Below are 18,350 nucleotides of genomic sequence, written 5' to 3' on the forward strand. Positions count from 1 at the left end.
CCACAACTACTGAGCCTGCGCTCTGGAGCCTGTGAGCCACAACTACTGAGCCCACGTGCCACAACTACTGAAGCCCGTGCACCTAGAGCCCATGCTCCACAACAAGAGAAACCACTGCAATGAGAAGCCCGCGCACCACAACTAAGAGTAGCCCCTGCTCACTGCAACTAGAGAAAGCCCGCACACAGCAATGAAGACCCAATGCAGCCAAAAATAAAAAAACAAAAAGACACATGCACCCCAATGTTCATTGCAGCACTATTTACAATAGCCAGGTCATGGAAGCAACCTAAATGCCTATTGACAGACTAATGGATAAAGAAGATGTGGTACATATATACAGTGGAATATTACTCAACCATAAAAAGGAATGAAATTGGGTCATTTGTAGAGGCGTGGATGGATCTAGAGACTGTCATACAGAGTGAAGTAAGTCAGAAAGAGAAAAACAAATATCGTATATTAACGCATATATGTGGAACCTAGAAAAATGGTACAGATGAACCGGTTTGCAGGGCAGAAATAGAGACACAGATGTAGAGAACAAACGTATGGACACCACGTGGGAAAAGTGGCGGGGTTTTGGTGGTGGTGGTGGTATGAATTGGGAGGTTGGGATTGACATGTATACACTAATATGTATAAAATAGATAACTAGTAAGAACCTGCTGTATAAAAAAGAAATAAAGTAAAATTCAAAAATTCAAAAAAAAATACTATACTGAAAGAGGCCATTGAATAGTCATGGAAAAAGAAAGCAAATTACTGTTTTTCTTTAAGTATCAGTTCATCTGATAAATGTGGGTTACCACAAAGTATTGGTGGCTCACCAAAAAGTGCCTTTTGGTAGCCTGTGTTTGCAAACTGATACCTCTCCATTTCATGGAGTGATATCAATTAGGCTAAACTAAAATACTTCAGAGGTTTTTGGTTGTTTATAGGTTTGGGTTTCAAATTAGTACATGTTAATTGTTGAATTAGTAGCTGTATTTTGTTTGTTATATGTATTTATAAATAGTGTTTGGGAGCAGAAATCCTTTTTCCATTTGCGGCAGCAATATGAATAATGGAACATTGTGATCTTCCTAGAGGAGAATTTTCTGTTAGTATTGTAGAATAATGTAATTAGGCACTATATGGAACTTGAAAACATATTTAAATTTTTGTTTTGGCTGTGGTTTTATGCTTTCCTAAAATGTGGCCTGAAACAGTTTATTAGTAAATATGCTGAATTACTTTTTCTGGCAAGTGCATTTCAGTGTTGAATCCAAGGGAAAATACAAATATTTACTTATAAAAGTCATTTGGAGTGGTAATTTTTTACCATGGCCATTGACCCACTAGTGAAATGTTAGGGCATTGCTAGATTGGATCCTGTTTATTTAAAGGCCAAGAGAGGGAAAGAGAGAGGAAGTTAACATTAATTGAATACCTGTTATGTGCCACCGTATTTGGCACAGTAATATATTATCCCTTTTTTACTCTACTAGCAATTCAGTGAGGAAGTTTATATTATCTCTTTTTCAGCAAGAAAAATAATGCTCAAAGATACTTGTAGAAATTGAGAAGTTCATTTAAAAATCCACATGAAAATGTAAACAATCCAGAACAAAGTGTTTTTTTTTTTTTTGGCTGTGCCCTGAGGCATGCAGGATCTTAGTTCCCCAACCAGGGATGGAACCCTTGCCCCCTGCAGTGGAAGCACAGAGTCTTAACCACTGAACTGCCAGGGAAGTCCCCAAAGCAATTTTTAAAAAGAAAAACAAAGTTGGAAGACTAACATTACCTGATTTTAAGACTTACTGTAAAGCTTCAGTAAACAAGACAGTGTGGTGTTGGAGAAGGGATACACGTATAAATCGGTGAGATTGGCTAGTGTCTAGAAATAGACCCATAAATATATTGTCAATTCATTTTTGACAAAGATGCCAAAGCAGTTTAATGGGGAAAGGAAAATCTTTTCAAGAAATTGTGCTAGAATAACTGGGTATCCATAGAGAGAAAAAAAATGAACCTCATTATCATACATAAAAATACATATCATACATAAAAATTAACTTGAAGAATCACAGACATGTAAAAGCTAAAACTAAATATTTCTAAAAGAAAGCATAGGAGAAAAATCTTTGTGACCTTGAGTTCAAAAAGATTCCTTAAAAAAAAAGATTACTTAGGTCACAGAAAGCAAAATCACAAAGAAAAAAATTGATATGCTGGATTTGATCAAAATTTAAAACTTGCTCTTTGAAAGACACCATTAAGAGAACAAAAAACGGCAAGCCACAGAATGGGACAGAATATTTGCAATACATATATCTGATAAAGGACTTGTTTCCAGAATAAAGAATTTTTAAATTTCATCATAAGAAGACAATCCGTCTAAGAAAATTGGTAAAATGTTTGAAAAGATTCTTTGCAAAAGAAGTTATACTAATGGCAAATAAGAATATGAAAAGATGTTAACATCAATGGGTGTTGGGGAAATGCAAATTAAAATCATAATGAGATACCCCTATACACCCATTAAAATAGTTTAAAAGACTGACAACAGTAAAGGTTTTCTAGGATGTGGAGCAACTGGAATTCTTGTACACTGTTGTTGGGAAAGTATAATGGCACAATCATTTTGTAAAACTGGTAGTTTCTTATAAAGTTAAACATACCATCTATTCTACTCCTGGGTATTTATTTACTCAGGAGAAATGAAAACATGTTCACAAAAAGTCTTATATATATGTCCTTGAAAGGTGTCCTTGATAATCATAAAGTGAGAAAAGCAAATTTTAGAACATCATGTGTGATAAATGATCCTACTTATATAAATGGAATGATAAACAATAAACTTTATCCAAATTACATCTTGGAATGATAATGATGCTTGGTGGGGAGGATCATTAACTTTGCTCTTTTTATGATGTAAGGAAATAAATGTGAGAACAATTTCTGTTCAAAAAATTATTTACTGAGTTCATTTGGTTCCTACAGTTGGGGACTATGAATAATCTTTAAATAAATATGTTAAGTCTAGTTTTGTTATTTAATCGGTTAGTTTAAATAAGCTTTTCACTAACTTTGAAATTACACTGGTACCTATAAATGAAGTTTCTCATTGATTGACAAGTTAATGGGATTTGCTCTTGGTGTGGACGTGATGTCCCATTGTTGCTTTCCTTGTTTGGCCCCAGTTGAATAACTTCCATGAATACATTGACTTACAGAATGATAGATTATTAGAGCTGGAAGGAACCTTAGGGATTCATTTGGTCTAGCGGTTTTTAAATGTCTTCCAAAGTACCCTAGTGGTTGCCACTGGCGGAGGGGGGCTAGGTACAGAGCAAAAAGGGAAGGCCGAGCAAGTGGATTTCTAGTCAGGCTTTCAGCCCAGTCCCCTCCCCCTGCCCAAACAGAGCAACTCTACTTTGATCTGTTGTATTTATATGTTTTCTGCATACGATTTTATTTGGAAAAATAATTTGAATGCTTTGGGGGGGAAAAAGGCTGATAACAGTGATTTCAACCGTTTCACTTAACAGATTGGAAAAATGATGTCTGGAGAATTTGAGATGTGTTTCCCAGGGTCTGTTCATACAGAGTGATTTGTTTGGAACCTGTTTCTTTCTGTTCTGGATATTGGATAGATTTGTCCACGAGACTGCTGCTTTACAGCTCCTCCTGGATTTACCCAGTCACTGGGGTCCCACACACTTGGGGCACACACACACACACACACACACACACACACACACACACACACTCTCTTCATTCTCCTACCACTGACCAGTCAGTAACGTAGTTTGGATCTCTGTTTAAGATAACATTTCTATTGAATGTGTTTGCTTCCTATTTCAGCTAGAGACCATTTCTAACTGAGAAATGGCTATCTAGAATCATATAACTTATATGTTACAACAAACAGGGGAGTTTATCATGTTTTCAAAATGTGGTCTGTAGAGCCCTAGAGTTTGTGGGGCCCATCTGGGGACAAGTACAGGGTTCAGGAGGGTAGGGCCTGGTTGCTACTTGGACTCCTCAAATAGCAGCTTAGTTTTATCTTTTGAATGTACCGGGCATTCACAGAAGATTTCTCTGGAAGAAAGGCTTTCTGCTTTGAAAGAGAGAAGAGGAAGAAGGAACGGAATTGTGTCCAGCCTCTCCCTGTAAGGGTGAGGAAACTGAGGGCCTGCAGTGTTAACCTCCTTCAGCTGGAAAAGCAGTGTGTGAGACATTGAAAGAAGAGTCGGCCTTGGGAATTCCCTGGTGGTCTAGTGGTTGGGACTTGGCGCTTTCACTGCTGTGGCCCGGGTTCAAGCCCTGGTCGTGTACCATTTGGCATGGTGCAGCCAAAAAAGAAAGGGTGGGCCTTGAGCTGAGTGAGCTTGGGACAGTCTTTGGCTTCTTTGAGCCTCAGTTTCCTCTTCTGTAAATTTGGGATGCTAATTCCTACATGGTTTTGATGAAGCCCAGGATTAGATAATAACCTAATGGTTGTGAAAGTATTTTATAAACTGTAAACCCCTAGACTGGGGGTGAAGTACCCCCTCACCCCAGGGACATTTGGCAATGTTTGGTGCCATGTATGGTTGCCATACTGGGGGATGGGGGAGTGGGGGTACTGACATCTGGTGGGTTGTGGACAGGGATGCCGCTAAAACAACAGCACCCACGACAAAGGAGTACCAGCCCCAAATGTCAGCAGTCAAGGTTGAGAAATCCTGCCCATGACAAATGTAACTTCTCTAGACTTCTCATTCTTTACGACTCCCCTGCCACAGCCCTGCCAGACTACACTCACCCAACACAGGGTTGAATATTCATACATATAGTACATCTGTACACACAGACTCTTTCAGCAACAAACATAATGGGAAATGAAGTGGAAAAAAAAGAAAAAGGAACAAACAGGATAATTAGAATGACTTTTTTTTTTTTAATTTGGCCACACCACATGGCGTCTGGGATCCTAGTTCCCTGAACAGAGATTGAACCCGCGCCCTCAGCAGTGAAATCGTGGAGTCCTAACCACTGGACCACCAGGGAGTTCCCTAGAATGACTTTAAAGAAAGCATAGCTTATAATTTTTAGGTCTTTTTTGTTTTTTTGACTAAATACTTGTAAAAAAAAAAGAACTGTATTACTTATAGTGAAAGTCCATTGGAATCTAGATAATGATTATTAACAATATAACTTGTCATTTTTTTTTTTTTTTTTTTTGCGGTACGTGGGCCTCTCACTATTGTGGCCTCTCCCGTAGCGGAGCACAGGCTCCAGACGCGCAGGGTCAGCGGCCATGGCTCACGGGCCTAGCAGCTCCGCGGCATGTGGGATCTTCCCGGACCGGGACACGAACCCATGTCCCCTGCATCAGCAGGCAGACTCTCAACCACTGCGCCACCAGGGAAGCCCTTAACTTGTCCTTTTTAAAAGAAGTGGAGAAAGTGAATTTGAAATGCTTTTTATTTATTTATTTTTAAATTTATTTATTTATTTTTGGCTGCATTGGGTCTTAGTTGGGGCACTTGGGATCTTTTGTTGCGGTGCGAGGGCTTCTCTCTAGTTTTGTGGCATGGGCTCCAGAGCATGTGGGCTCTGTAGTTGCGGCATGTGGGCTCTCTAGTTGTGGCATGTGAGCTTAGTTGCCCTGCAGCATGTGGGATCTTAGTTCCCTGAGCAAGGATTGAACCCGCGTCCCCTGCATTGGAAGGCAGATTCTTAACCACTGGACCACCAGGGAAGTCCCTGAAATGCTTTTTAGAAAGCATGATAGGAACAAGAAATAAAGGATAAAGAGGTGTGCTCACTTCTGCAGCACATATACTAAAAAAATTGGAATGATACAGTGAAGGTTAGCATGGCCCCCGAGCAAGGATGACACAAATTCGTGAAGCATTCCATATTTAAAAAAGGGGGGGGGTACCACTTAGAATAACATTTTGGAAGAATATGGGATATGAAAATATGGTCAATATTAATGGAGGATGGGGAGCCATTTAGAAAAATGGTACAAGTGAGATGTGTCTGGGAGAGAGGGCAGATGTGGGGGCAGATCGCAGTGTGGCCCAGGTGCTTGTTTAAAATAATAGAGACCCATGACCAAGTTGCTTCAATTGTGTATTTCTTCAGGTAGAATTTGATTAATAGTTAACAGTGTATATGGGAGGAATTGAAATCCATTGCTTTTACTTCCGTTTCCTTTATCCAACCTAAACCTGCATTAGAATGCTTAGGATAATTTGTAATTATTATACACTCTGACATAATTGTTGACGAATTTGTAGACCTACTTTGACAAATGTTAGAAACAAATGTTTCTGATTGTTTATCAGAACCTGCACATATAAACTACTCAGAATTCCTTTTTGATAGATTTTAAATGATTAACTGAAGCAAATGATTTGAGCAACATAATTCACTTTTTACTAGGAAGGTAGTCCTAAGAAAGCTGCTAGTTTCTTGGCATCATTTCAGATGACTACATTGAAGTCCATGAGTTGTAGGAAATTTTTTTTTTTAACCATTTCAGCGTAAGCCTGTATGTGAACTTATAATATCCCCCTCTGATTAGAAGCAAAAATACAGTATATTACTGCTCTAATCTTACGTTGTCTTGACATTAGTATAAATGCTACTAATCTTATGTTTTCCCAGAAGAGATTGGCTGTGACCATTGAAAAAATGACTTTTTTTCCCTTGTTCCAATTGCAACTTGAAGTTCATTTTATTTCAGTGCATAGCTTATCTTTTGGAAGACTTTTTTTCTTCACTCAGTGTATGAAAACTAAATTTTTGGTTTCTTAATGTATGCAAGTCCAGGGATTTGGAGAGGTTTATTTATGGGGCTTTGTAGAGTACTTATGCCTTTAAGAAAGACTGTAGGCTTCCCTGGTGGCACAGTGATTAAGAATCCGCCTGCCAATGCAGGGGACACGGGTTCGAGTCCTGGTCCAGGAAGATCCCACATGCTGCGGAGCAGCTAAGCCCGTGAGCCACAACTACTGAGCCTGCGCTCTAGAGCCCGCGAACCACAACTACTGAAGCCCATGCGCTTAGAGCCTGTGCTCCACAACAAGAGAAGCCACTGCAATGAGAAGCCTGCTCACTGCAATGAAGAGTAGCCCCCGCTCGCTGCAACTAGAGAAAGCCCGCGCACAGCAATGAAGACCCAATGCAGCCATAAATAAATAAATAAATAAATACATTTTAAAAAACAGAAAAAGAAAGAATGACTGTAGAATACTACTGTAATAGAAAGTCAGCTGGGTGCTGTTTCCTAAACCTCATAGTCTTGGGCACCTTATGAGAGCTAGATTTTTAAGAAGACATTTAAATTAAATTAATTAATTTAAAAATTTTATTTATTTTATTTAATTATGGCTGTGCTGGGTCTTCGTTGCTGCGTGCGGGCTTTCTCTAGTTGCGGCGAGCGGGGGCTACTCTTGGTTGCAGTGTGTGGGCTTCTCATTGCGGTAGCTTCTCTGGTTGCAGAGCACGGGCTCCTGGTGTGTGGGCTTCGGTAGTTGTGGCGCACAGGCTTAGTTGTTTCGCGGCGTGTGGGATCTTCCTGGATCAGGGCTTGAACCCATGTCCCCTCCATTGGCAGGCGGACTTTTAACCACGGCGCCACCAGGGAAGCCTGAGAGCCAGATTTGAACAGCAAAGAAAAAGTTGCTTGCTCACAGAGGTCCCCGAAATTCAGACAAGCCATTCCCACACTTTTGTGAATGCTGGTCTGGGATAGTCACCATTTGCACCAATACTACCTTAATTGCAAAACCATTGGTATATTTTTAAAATATTTGACCCCCTTTTCCATCTCTGCATCTCTGTCCATGACTATATCTTTACCTAAGCATCCCTTATTTAAGAATCATCATAAAGTGTGGTCACTCCCACTCCTCAGAAATTCCTAATCCCTGGTCAGAGTTGTGCTTTAACCTGTCCTGCTTACCTTTAGTACCGTCTCGCATTTCTGCTAGGCATGGAGTACGCAAAGGCAGGGGGTGCGGGGAGTGTGGTGTTGAGGACAGATCAAAGTATGTAGGGTCACATTTTTCAGTCAGATAGCAGAGAAGGGAGAATCAGAAGTGTGGACCTAGCTCCCACCTGGCCTACTGCAATGGCTTTCTCCTAACTGGTGTCTCCATCTTGGATGGAGCCTTCTTCAAATCTGTCCTCATTGCTGTGAGTGGGCTGTTGTAAAGTACACATCTGATATGTTGTTTCCCTGCTTAATTTCTAACACTGCTTCCCTACTGCTTGTAATAGAGGCCAAGATCCGTAGTTTGCCATAGGAGACTGTCTGGCTTTATTTCCCACTGCACACGGTAATTTAGTGACCGGGAGCTCCTCGTAGTGCGTTTCTCTCGTCCCCTTCTCTCCTTCCCCCTTCTCTAACCCTCCAGGATGGTTTGCGTGCCCTTCTCAGTGCGTCTAGCACATCCTGTTTCTGTCATTGTTCCTTGTACTTCGAGTTTCTAATTATCAGTAGGCTCTAACACTAAATAATGAACTTACTGAGAGCAGAACCTTATTTCCTGGGGCCTATCATAGTGCTTGGCACACAGTGGGTGCTCAGTTTGTGTAATGAAGGAAATGCCCACACATAGTGTTGGCTAGGATGAATTTTGGAAGGTATCTAGTTTCCTTTGGTAAGTCAGATTGATTAATAACTATATCTGTGAGGAGGCCACACCGGTGGCAGGGTTAACATGGTGACCAAAGACGAGGCCTCTGGAGTCAGACTGCCTGGGTTCAAATCCCAGACATGTGACCTGAGGCAAGTTACTTAACCTTTCTGTGTCTCAGTTTCTTGGTCTATGAAATGGGGCTAATAAGAGAAGTTTATTGTGAAGATGTAATGAGGTAATTTAATCCTGAAGCATTAGTGCTTAGCAAATGCTCTTCACTTTATGTGATGTTATTTGGTGTTCATGAAAACATTATAGATGTTGCATTTTTATAAATCAAATTATATTTTAGATTTGTTAAGGGAATTTGGTATTAAAAGGTTATTTGATGACTTTTAAATAGCACCAATGTTTATTTTTATTTATTTATTTATTTATTTATTTATTTATGGCTGTGTTGGGTCTTTGTTGCTGTGTGTGGGCTTTCTCTAGTTGCGGCGAGCGGGAGCTACTCTTCGTCGTGGTGCGCAGGCTTCTCATTGCAGTGGCCTCTCTTGTTGCAGAGCACGGGCTCTAGGTGCGCGGGTTCAGTAGTTGTGGCTCGCAGGCTCTAGAGCACAAGCTCAGTAGTTGTTGCGCACGGGCTTAGTTGCTCTGCGGCATTGGGGTCTTCCTGGACCAGGACTCGAACCTGTGTCCCCTCCATTGGGAGGCGGATTCTTAACCACTGTGCCACCAGGGAAGCCCCATCACCAATGTTTTTATAATTATCCAGGCAGAAGTTCTCAGCATTTTCTTCCCCACTGCACCCCCCCTCCCCCCAAAACCCCAGATACACATACACACACTTAATCAGTTCTTAAGTCCTGTAAATTCTGCCAGCAAAATGTCTCTTCTTTTCCAAGTAATCCTACACACCTTAGTCAGCTGAATCTTCCTGAAGCACAGCTTCAGTCATGTTATGCCTTTCTAAAAACTCTTCAGGGAAGCCCCTGCCTCCTGAATTAAGTGCTGTGCAGACTGCTTGGTCCAGCTTCTGGTGCCTTCAGAGGCCCCCGTCCCTTTCTAGCCTTGTCTCCTGCTCTCAGAGACACGCCTAGACTGCCCCCACTCCCATTTCCCTGCACAAGCCCTGCTTCTCTGCGGCCGCTGGGTGGGGTGCGCCACCCCCCTCCCCAACTCTGGCTGTTAAAAGTCTACCATTTAAGACAACTCAAATGCCACTTCTTTCTTGAAGATTAAAAAAAAACAAAAACTCTGCTAAATGTGTTCCCACCTTGCTGTCTACCAGCAGAACACTGTCCCTCTTCCGGCACCAAGGATCTGCTTTTGTTCAGTTTTCTGGATACCTGACTTGTTATTCCTTCTTGATCCCAAGCTCCCCAGGGAAGAGACTGTCTTATTTATTTCTGACCCTTGTTGAACCCAGTAGTCTTGCCCTTCAGTGTTCAGTAAATATTTGTTCTTGAAATGCTTTTTGTGGCAAAAGAAGGCAATTACAATTACTATGTGCAATGCACTGTTTTTCCAAGCTTTTTACACATTTTATATTGTTTCATCCTTGCTATTCCCCAGTCAGGGATAGGCAATATTAGTATTCCTGTTTTTCTATACGAAGAAACTGACGCCTAGAGAAGGTATATAATTTGTCCAGGGACTGAGACATACCACATACCTAATCAGTATTCTCAATCATGTTTAACCTATGTTGCCCCCAAGTCCACATAACCCTATAACTGACGTGTAACCACTGGGTAACATTTCCCGCTTTTTGAAGAATAAACACTACATACTCTAGTGATGTGCTCCAAGAGGAAAGAAATTTATCCCCAGTGTCTTCTACTTAATAAATGCTAATAAATATAGATCAAGTAAATGTATAAGGAAAAGAAACCGTTGGTTCTTGTTTCTCCATTGGTTTTTCATTTGAATCAGGAATAGGCAACAACGTAATAGCTGTAATGATGTATACATAGGGTATAATGAATCCCTGATTCTTTTTTTTGCGGTACGCGGGCCTCTCACTGTTGTGGCCTCTCCCGTTGCGGAGCACAGGCTCCGGACGCGCAGGCTCAGCGGCCATGGCTCACGGGCCCAGCCGTTCCGCGGCATGTGGGATCCTCCCGGACCGGGGCACGAACCCGTGTCCCCTGCATCGGCAGGCGGACTCTCAACCACTGCGCCACCAGGGAAGCCCCCTGATTCTTATATTTACTTTCACAAAGATGAGAATCCAGTTACTGATATTGATGAGGACGGGCTGGAGGTATTGAGAGGGAAGGCACTTGCTGGAAAATACCAGTTGAATACAGTTCAGCTGTCCCTTTTGAACAGTTTGAATTCATTTTATCTCCAGCCAGTGCACAGAGGGAAGTACATCCCAGCTTGACTTGTTGACTGTTTCTCATTGATTCTAAGTCATTTCAGGGTTTTGTTATCACTCTTGATAAGTCAAACATCTGTGGTTTCTGTTGTTTTCTTGAGGGATTGAAGAGTCACATAGTCATAAATTACCCATGCAGAGCACTACAGTCCAGAAAATCCAGAAAAACACTTGGTGTCATGTAACAATAGAGTAGTCTCCCTGCTGCTCTCCTGACCTCTCCCTGAGGTTTATCTCTGCGGATAGGGAAGAGCCATGATTTTGGAGTCAGACAGCTTGGGTTTGAATTCCCCTTTTTATTTATGTGTACTTGGGTAAGTCACTTTACATTACAAGTCACTTGGGTAACCCCTTTACATTGTTTCCTCTTCTGTAAGACAAGATCGTAGTACACCTCATAGCTGGTTCTGTAGATCAAATGAAATAATATATAGAAACGGTAGTACAGTGCCTGCCACTCTATAAGCGTTAGTACCTCCAAATCGCCCTCCCCCCATAAATGTAACACATGGCATCTTTTATTGTGTTTATTGAAACTTAATAATTCTTCGTTTTCCATGTCCCTCTAATAATTAATCTTCAGAGCGTCTTCACATTTTCCTACATACTATGCCCACACGTGAATTAACTAACTATATTTTAGTAAAATGTGTACAGCCATGTTTCTTTTTTTCATTCTTGGAAAGTTGTACGACTGTCAGAATTCTGAAAGCTAGATTATGTGCTATATGTACTCATTTAAAAGGACCCTTTTTGTGAGTTTGGCTTTTCTTCAAGCAGAGCACACGAGTAATGACTTCCACATTTACCTTCCCTATCTTTACTGCTTTCTGCTGACTGCTTTACTTGTTCTGATCAGAATCCTGGTATTTGATGTCCACCCTAGAAATTCCTACAGATGTTTCAGCCTCTGTCTAGTCCGATAGGCAACTGGAAGGTTAAGGTCTTGTAAAATAGCCACCTTCTTAGTCTATTTCCTACATTCCCTGCAGCAATGTTGACTTGTGAGAAGCTGATTAACACAGACCACATTTACCATCTCTGGGCCTTTGGTCTGGCACACTTTCTTGGTTAATTCACATGACTTGGCATTTACACATGGACACCTGGGACAATCTGTCTTTGCCTCAAAGGATTAAGTAACACAGTTTGGAGTTGACTTAAAACTATTTTTTTCCCCCTCATAAATTGGGCCCTGAGCATCTTTCGTAAATCAGGAATGTTTCTTGGAAATGTAATTCTCACCAGACTCAGTCCCAAGGGTACTTTTCTATAAAAGCACGTTCTTGTTTGTCTGTCACAACAAACGCATTTGATGATTGTAATAGTGTTGACAGAAACATGATTGAACAGGAAAGCACACCCATTCTAAATAGGCCAGTTTCATATTAATCCATGTTCAAAGCATAAATATAGTTTTATTAAACACAAGACAGCTCTAGAGAAATCTTTATTATATCTTAAAGCAAAATGTTCTAGTTCAGCAGTGAGTCTGAAGGAATCCCCTATTTTTTAAAAAACATGTAGCAAAACCTGATGTATTTCTATAAACAGTTGCTAATGCCTATGAAATAAAGTCAACTATGCAAAGAGTGGGAAAAATAGATTCTGATTTTCAGCTGTGGTTCACCCACAGTGTGATCCTCCACAAGCCAGGGAGTTGTGTTTTAGTAGAGGATTTAACTATTACCTTACAGTTTTGAGATCTTTTGAGTTTTTTTAGAAAGGTAGCGGAACTTACTACTTTCTATTGAAGTCTGTGTCAGACACTGCAGATACCTTTACCTTTTCCTAATACAGCAAAACCCTCGGAGATGGTTTTCACTCTACAGATGAGCACGTTGAGGGCGGGTGAGGTTAAAGCACTGACCTAAGGTCAGAGAGCTGGCTGGTGAGGATGGCCCAGCGGTGTGAACTGGGCCTGTCTCGTGACAGCATCAGTGCTCTTGCCATCCCACTCAGTGGGAGAGTAAATCTCTCATTTTTTGGAAGCTGTATCTTTTCTTTCAGACATTTAAGAATAAAGTTGTTTGGCCCATGGCTCCTAGGACCTTGAAACCTTGCTTGTAGTTCCTGTAGTTTCTCATCTTCATAAGCTGCCAGTTGAATGTGGTAGTTAAGGTTTTGCTCATACATCTCGTTATATTATAAACTTAAAATGGAGTTGCTTTGCAAGTTTAATTTTTAGATGCAGATGAAAATTTAGCATTGATAACTACACATTAGACTTATGAATTTAGGAGCTTTGTTTAAAATGTTAGCTATAAGCTGGAGTGAGATCTTAATTATATAATCAATTATTGATAAATAAAAGTGGGTCTATGGTCTTCTTTCCCCTATGATCAGTCTTTCATAGAAATGTTTTCTAAGTGACTTTCTAAGGATGTTTTTATGTCTCTCCCAACACTGAGTTATTCTTCCTCAGTTGAAAGTCCATTGGCAATTGCAACTTCTACAGAGTTGATTCCACAGGAACCTTTATTGCTCCAACTTGTTCTGCTTAGGGACTGATATCCAAAGTACACTTCTGGGACTTGGCTGGCAATCCAGTGGTTAAGACTCCGCACTTCCACTGCAGGGGGCCCGGGTTTGATCCCCGGTCGGGGAACTAAGATCCTGCATGCCGTCCGGTGCGGCCCCCCAAAAAATTCAAAGTACATTTCTGCCCCAGGACTGCAGTCAGATTATGTAGCCTGCTTCTTAATTCTTGCAGATTATGTTTGCTTTCTCAGTAATTTCAGTGAAGTCAAGCTTTATGATATATGGCATGGTAAGAGCAAAGACTTTCCTAAAAGTTGCATTGATTAACTAGAAATGGTCCATATGTCACAGTGAGGGCCATCAGCATAGTTCCGCCCACCCCCACACAAAGTGTGGCTTAGGGTATACACTGGTATCCTGCTGTTGGTTGTTATTCTTTTAAATTTGTTATAAACTCCACTTGGGGATGTGATGAGGCAGTATTTTTTATGTAGTTAGTGGAGCAAGTTCTCTGTTGTTTTGTTACTAAAATAGTATCAGATGAATTGTTAAGGAATTGCTTCTTTCTAAAAATGTGTGTTTATCTACTAGCTGGTTTTACGATGTCCTTTTGGGCACTAAGCATGCCCTAAGCACTTTAGTGCAGGGTTAGATTGATTCAGAGTAATTTCTTTTTGAAAGAATTTGTGCCAATTCTTTTTCCTTTCCAGAAGAAATGGTTTCAGAGCACGGGCTTCCTGCCTAATGTCAATTCCATAAGGCTTCTCTGTTATGGGGTGGGGTTTTTTTTTGTTGTTTTTTTGGCTTCTTTGCCTTGCTCCCCACCCCCCTTGGTGGACTTTGCCATTAGGAAGATGTGTACCTACAATCAGGCATTTCTTTACTTTAGGGTTATTTGTCATTCCAGACATCATGGGCCAAAAGAACAGGCTTAAAAGGGGAGGCAGAGTTATATAAATTTTATTCATAGTTAAATATTTGCTTCCAGGGAAGGTGAAAAATGCTTTGTACTTTTTCCTTTGGCTTTTTCTTCTAAGAGAACTTGTCATGCAACAACAAAAAAAAGTGGCCAAAGGCAGAGAAATCTCTTCTCTTTTCCATGTTGGTTTGTTTTCATTGTAAGACAAACCTTTCATGTTTTATTGTTATGAAGTTTAAACCTGGCCTAGAGGTGCCAATCTTTAGTGGAAACAGCTGCAGAGTTGGTGTCCCCTAATCAGGTGGGACTTTCTTTGAAGCAACATGTTGCCTTTTAAAAGAAAATTGAGCATGTGAGAACTTGAACCTGTAAAACTCATCAGCAGTTCCACCACTGTTTATCTCTTAAATAACCGAGGTAGCTAACTTAAAGTAACACGTTGGCATTTAAACATCATTTTCCATATTATTTTTTCTGAAGAGGACAGACTTGATATTTTGTGTCTTAAAAATATAGAAGTGGAGAAGAAAAGTCTCATAGGAATTGAAGATGTAGCAGCCCAGTTTAACTAAGACTGTAGAGTACACTCCGTCTTTGGGCTAGTCTGAACTGTAATTTTGATCTCATATTTATACTTGCAGGTAAATGCCTTTAATCGGAGCAAAACTGGATGGTCAGGCATATACCTGAACTTAAATGAAGTCTAGAGAGGGAAGATTTTCTGCCCTGTACTGGTTGATGTTGAAGCATTTCTCCTCTTTGTGGTTGAGTGATACTGGTAGCAGTGGGTTTAGCATCGTTCTTGGTCTACTGTTAGGAAAAGTTGAGCATCAGAGAGCTTTCTTTCCTTGGGGGAAAATAGGAGAGACAGGCATGGAATCAGAGGGACAAGAAAAATGCTGAAATATTTTCCTTTTGGGCTTTTGATTTGTTTGCCAAAAAATTGCCTTCCAGATGGAGAAGACCAAAAGCTCAGATTGTAAGCCATTATGTTTTTACTGGCCTAACTCCCCATCCCATTGCCTGGTTTGAAATCTGTAGGCCAGTCCAAATTCTTTACCTCATTTTCTAGTACCAATTTACTGTCTTACTCATCTTCCAGCTGCAAGGGGGTGAGGCAAGTTGCTTTGAAATTGAATCCTGTGCCATTTTATAAACCAAGCAACAGCAGATTCTTGCTGAGGACTATATCGCTTGTGATAGTTGTCATTTCCCTGAAGTTCTTGAATCACACCTACCAGGTAGACTTGTGTCTGTGACATGTGCTGTAGGATTAGTCTGGGAATGAATTGGAACAAGCCCATCTGGCCTTGTGCAGACTTGTCACTACCCTGGTTGCCTAGCGTTCTGGGCTGTTGCATAGGAAGCACAGTTTGGTTTTTGGCTGTATCCTACTTCATTGGCAGTAGAAATCTTGACACTCCAATTTCCCTTGGAGGTAGTGATTGTTTAGGGGTTTAAGTTGTAGGGGAATCCAGAGTCAGGACATAGTGGGTATAGTGGCTTTGGAGTCTGACAGACTTGGGCCCAGTTCATTGCTCTTCCAGTAACTGAGCATGTCCTTGAGCAAGTTATTTTCTGCATCTGGAAACTGGGGGGTAATACCATATCAGGGTGGTGTTTGGTTTAAAAGATAATTTTTTTTTTTTTTGGTAGAGTAGGAAGGGAATGTTGGGTACTCATGGGAAATACTGATGTTTGTTCCTTTTCCTTCTCTTTATAACAGCCTTGAATAGGTTAACTATAGTGGTCTGTAAACTGACGAGTTTTCCATCATTATATTAAATTACATAGAAATTGGGATGACATGAGTGATCTTCAAATGTTGCATTTTAAAGTTGGGCACCAGTACCTAATGCAGAGTCTATTGGACAGTACAAAGTAATGATTTTTAATTAAAATTCATATTTGTATAGGATATAGTCATAGGAAGGAAACACACATCATGGCCACCTATAGACGGTAAGAGAAAATTATCAGAAATCATTCTGGATAATAGCATAAACACTTTCTTCAGGCCCGCATCAGCTGGATTGTTGCATAGGTGAAGCAAAAAAGGTGTGGATTAGCTTGTTTGCTCAAGACGAAGTTCTCTGTGTTTGGAGCAGAAAGGTCGGGCTTGCTGACTGAGGAGTACTTTGAATGTTCACACTGCAGTGGCCCAAATTCATGGTTAGACAGGAAAGAAGCTCTTGGAATGTCAACAGCACATATTTGAAAACCATTAAGGCAAGTGAGAATTGGGACTTTTATGTGGTGCCTAATTGTAAAGAGGTTGGTCAGGGTCTCTGTTGGACCATGGAGCAGACACTTAGTAAAGAGCATCAGAATACTCTGAAGAGTCTGAAAACAATTAATCTGTCAAGTCTGGGGGAAAAAAATATCAGATCATAGCTGTCTTCCTTGGCATGTATAACTTACTTTTTTGATAATGGAAAAATAAGTTTATCTCCAAGTTTGGGACATGTATCTCTACAGTATGTGAGATGAGTTTTTCCCCTAAAGTAGTACCACAGGTAAATGTTTTTATTTTAATGGTTCTACATTCATTTTAACACACCTTATGAAAAAAATATAGCTAGCACTCAAATCTATGATTATACCAATATTATTTAAGTTGAGGTTGAATTTATATAATTAAATACATACATTGATGGTTTTTTCAAAGAAAATAAGTGTGCAGATGAAGTACGCATTAGTAAAAATTATGACTCTAGCAGTGACCAAGGTTTGAGAAATATTGGTCAAAATGAGAATTTAACCTTTTTTGTTTTCTTTTTTTAACCCCAAGCGTACGTTCATATGAAGTTTGATTTAAAATTAGGTATTAAAAATTTTTTTTTTCTACCAGATCATTAAAAGAGGCTTGCATTTGTTCTTTTATTTTGAAAGATAGTGGTTAAAAATGCCCTATGAGTAAAATGAGGAGAGGGGATTAATCTTCACATTTGAGGAGGTGCCTTCCCTCTTTCTGGACACTCTGACTTGTGTTTGACTTGTGACAACCTTTGGCAACTGTTCTGGATCACTCCTTTGCATCTTCCTCAAAAAGTAGCCATCACTCAAAGTGCTGAAACGACAAGGGGAGCTTCTTGCTGACATTGTTTCCCTGATGTGCTGGCTGTGGCACCGCTGCGGAAGGTGGGTGGGAGAGCCCAAGGTGCTGGACGCTGTTCGCAAGCAGTGCAGAGAGCCTCTACTCGGGAACTGCCTCCTGGTTTGTTCCCCCACCCCTAAGACTCGTTTAGACAGAATGGTGAAGAAAGTTCTTATCCCCTATTGGGGCAAAGGGACCAAAGGCATAGATAAAGCCTCTGACAACAAGAAGGAAGGTTAGAAATGAGAAAATCATCTCTCTACCAAATTAAAAAATCTGTTTTATAGGTGTTCACATTTATGAAATGTTCCTTTTGTTTTTGTCATTACTATTAAGATATTTAACATGTTTTTCCTCCCTCTTTGTAGGTACTGGTTTTGGATTAGGACTTGTTTTCTCACTTACCTTCTTTAAAAGTAAGTGTGACTCTTCCTACTTTTACAACATAATGTCCTGGTGTATAGGTGCACATGGCAGGGACACTTCTGGAAGGCATGGCTACATGGCTGCCAGTCCATCCTTTTATGGGTTTAGGTAGGCCTCTGTAAAATGAGCTAGACAAAGACCGTGGACTCAAAAGAGGTCAAAATGGGCTGGGCATCTCCAGAATTCCCCCTGAGCATTGAGTCAGGGTGCCTGATATCTTCATTGAAAAAAGCCTGTACTTGATGCCAGTGAGTCATTTGGCCAAATCTACACTCTCAGATAATTCTAATTAATTATAATTTTTTCTAAAGGAACTTGAAAACGAGAGTCCTGCTGGTAGTAAAAAAGTAGACCAGAAATACCCATGCTTTTTGGCCAAAAATTCTCCTAAGCAAAGGGCTGGAAATGGCCCTTTCATTT

The 18,350-nt window shown here is 40.5% G+C and overlaps 1 protein-coding gene and 1 non-coding gene across 2 annotated transcripts in view; both read left to right on the plus strand.

The window, feature by feature from the left end:
- MICOS10 (mitochondrial contact site and cristae organizing system subunit 10) overlaps positions 1-18,350 on the plus strand; it is a 35,371-nt gene that overhangs the window by 13,595 nt on the left and 3,426 nt on the right. The window contains exon 2 of the mRNA XM_065894684.1: positions 17,873-17,920. Within this exon, the coding sequence (XP_065750756.1) occupies positions 17,873-17,920 (48 nt within the window). The remainder of the gene's footprint in view (positions 1-17,872; positions 17,921-18,350) is intronic.
- Positions 5,791-5,898, plus strand: LOC136140553 (U6 spliceosomal RNA). The gene has a single exon (XR_010657632.1). It is a non-coding gene; the product is annotated as a U6 spliceosomal RNA (small nuclear RNA).

This window comes from Phocoena phocoena, chromosome 1 (genome assembly GCF_963924675.1).
Source record: "Phocoena phocoena chromosome 1, mPhoPho1.1, whole genome shotgun sequence".
NCBI lineage: Eukaryota > Metazoa > Chordata > Mammalia > Artiodactyla > Phocoenidae > Phocoena > Phocoena phocoena.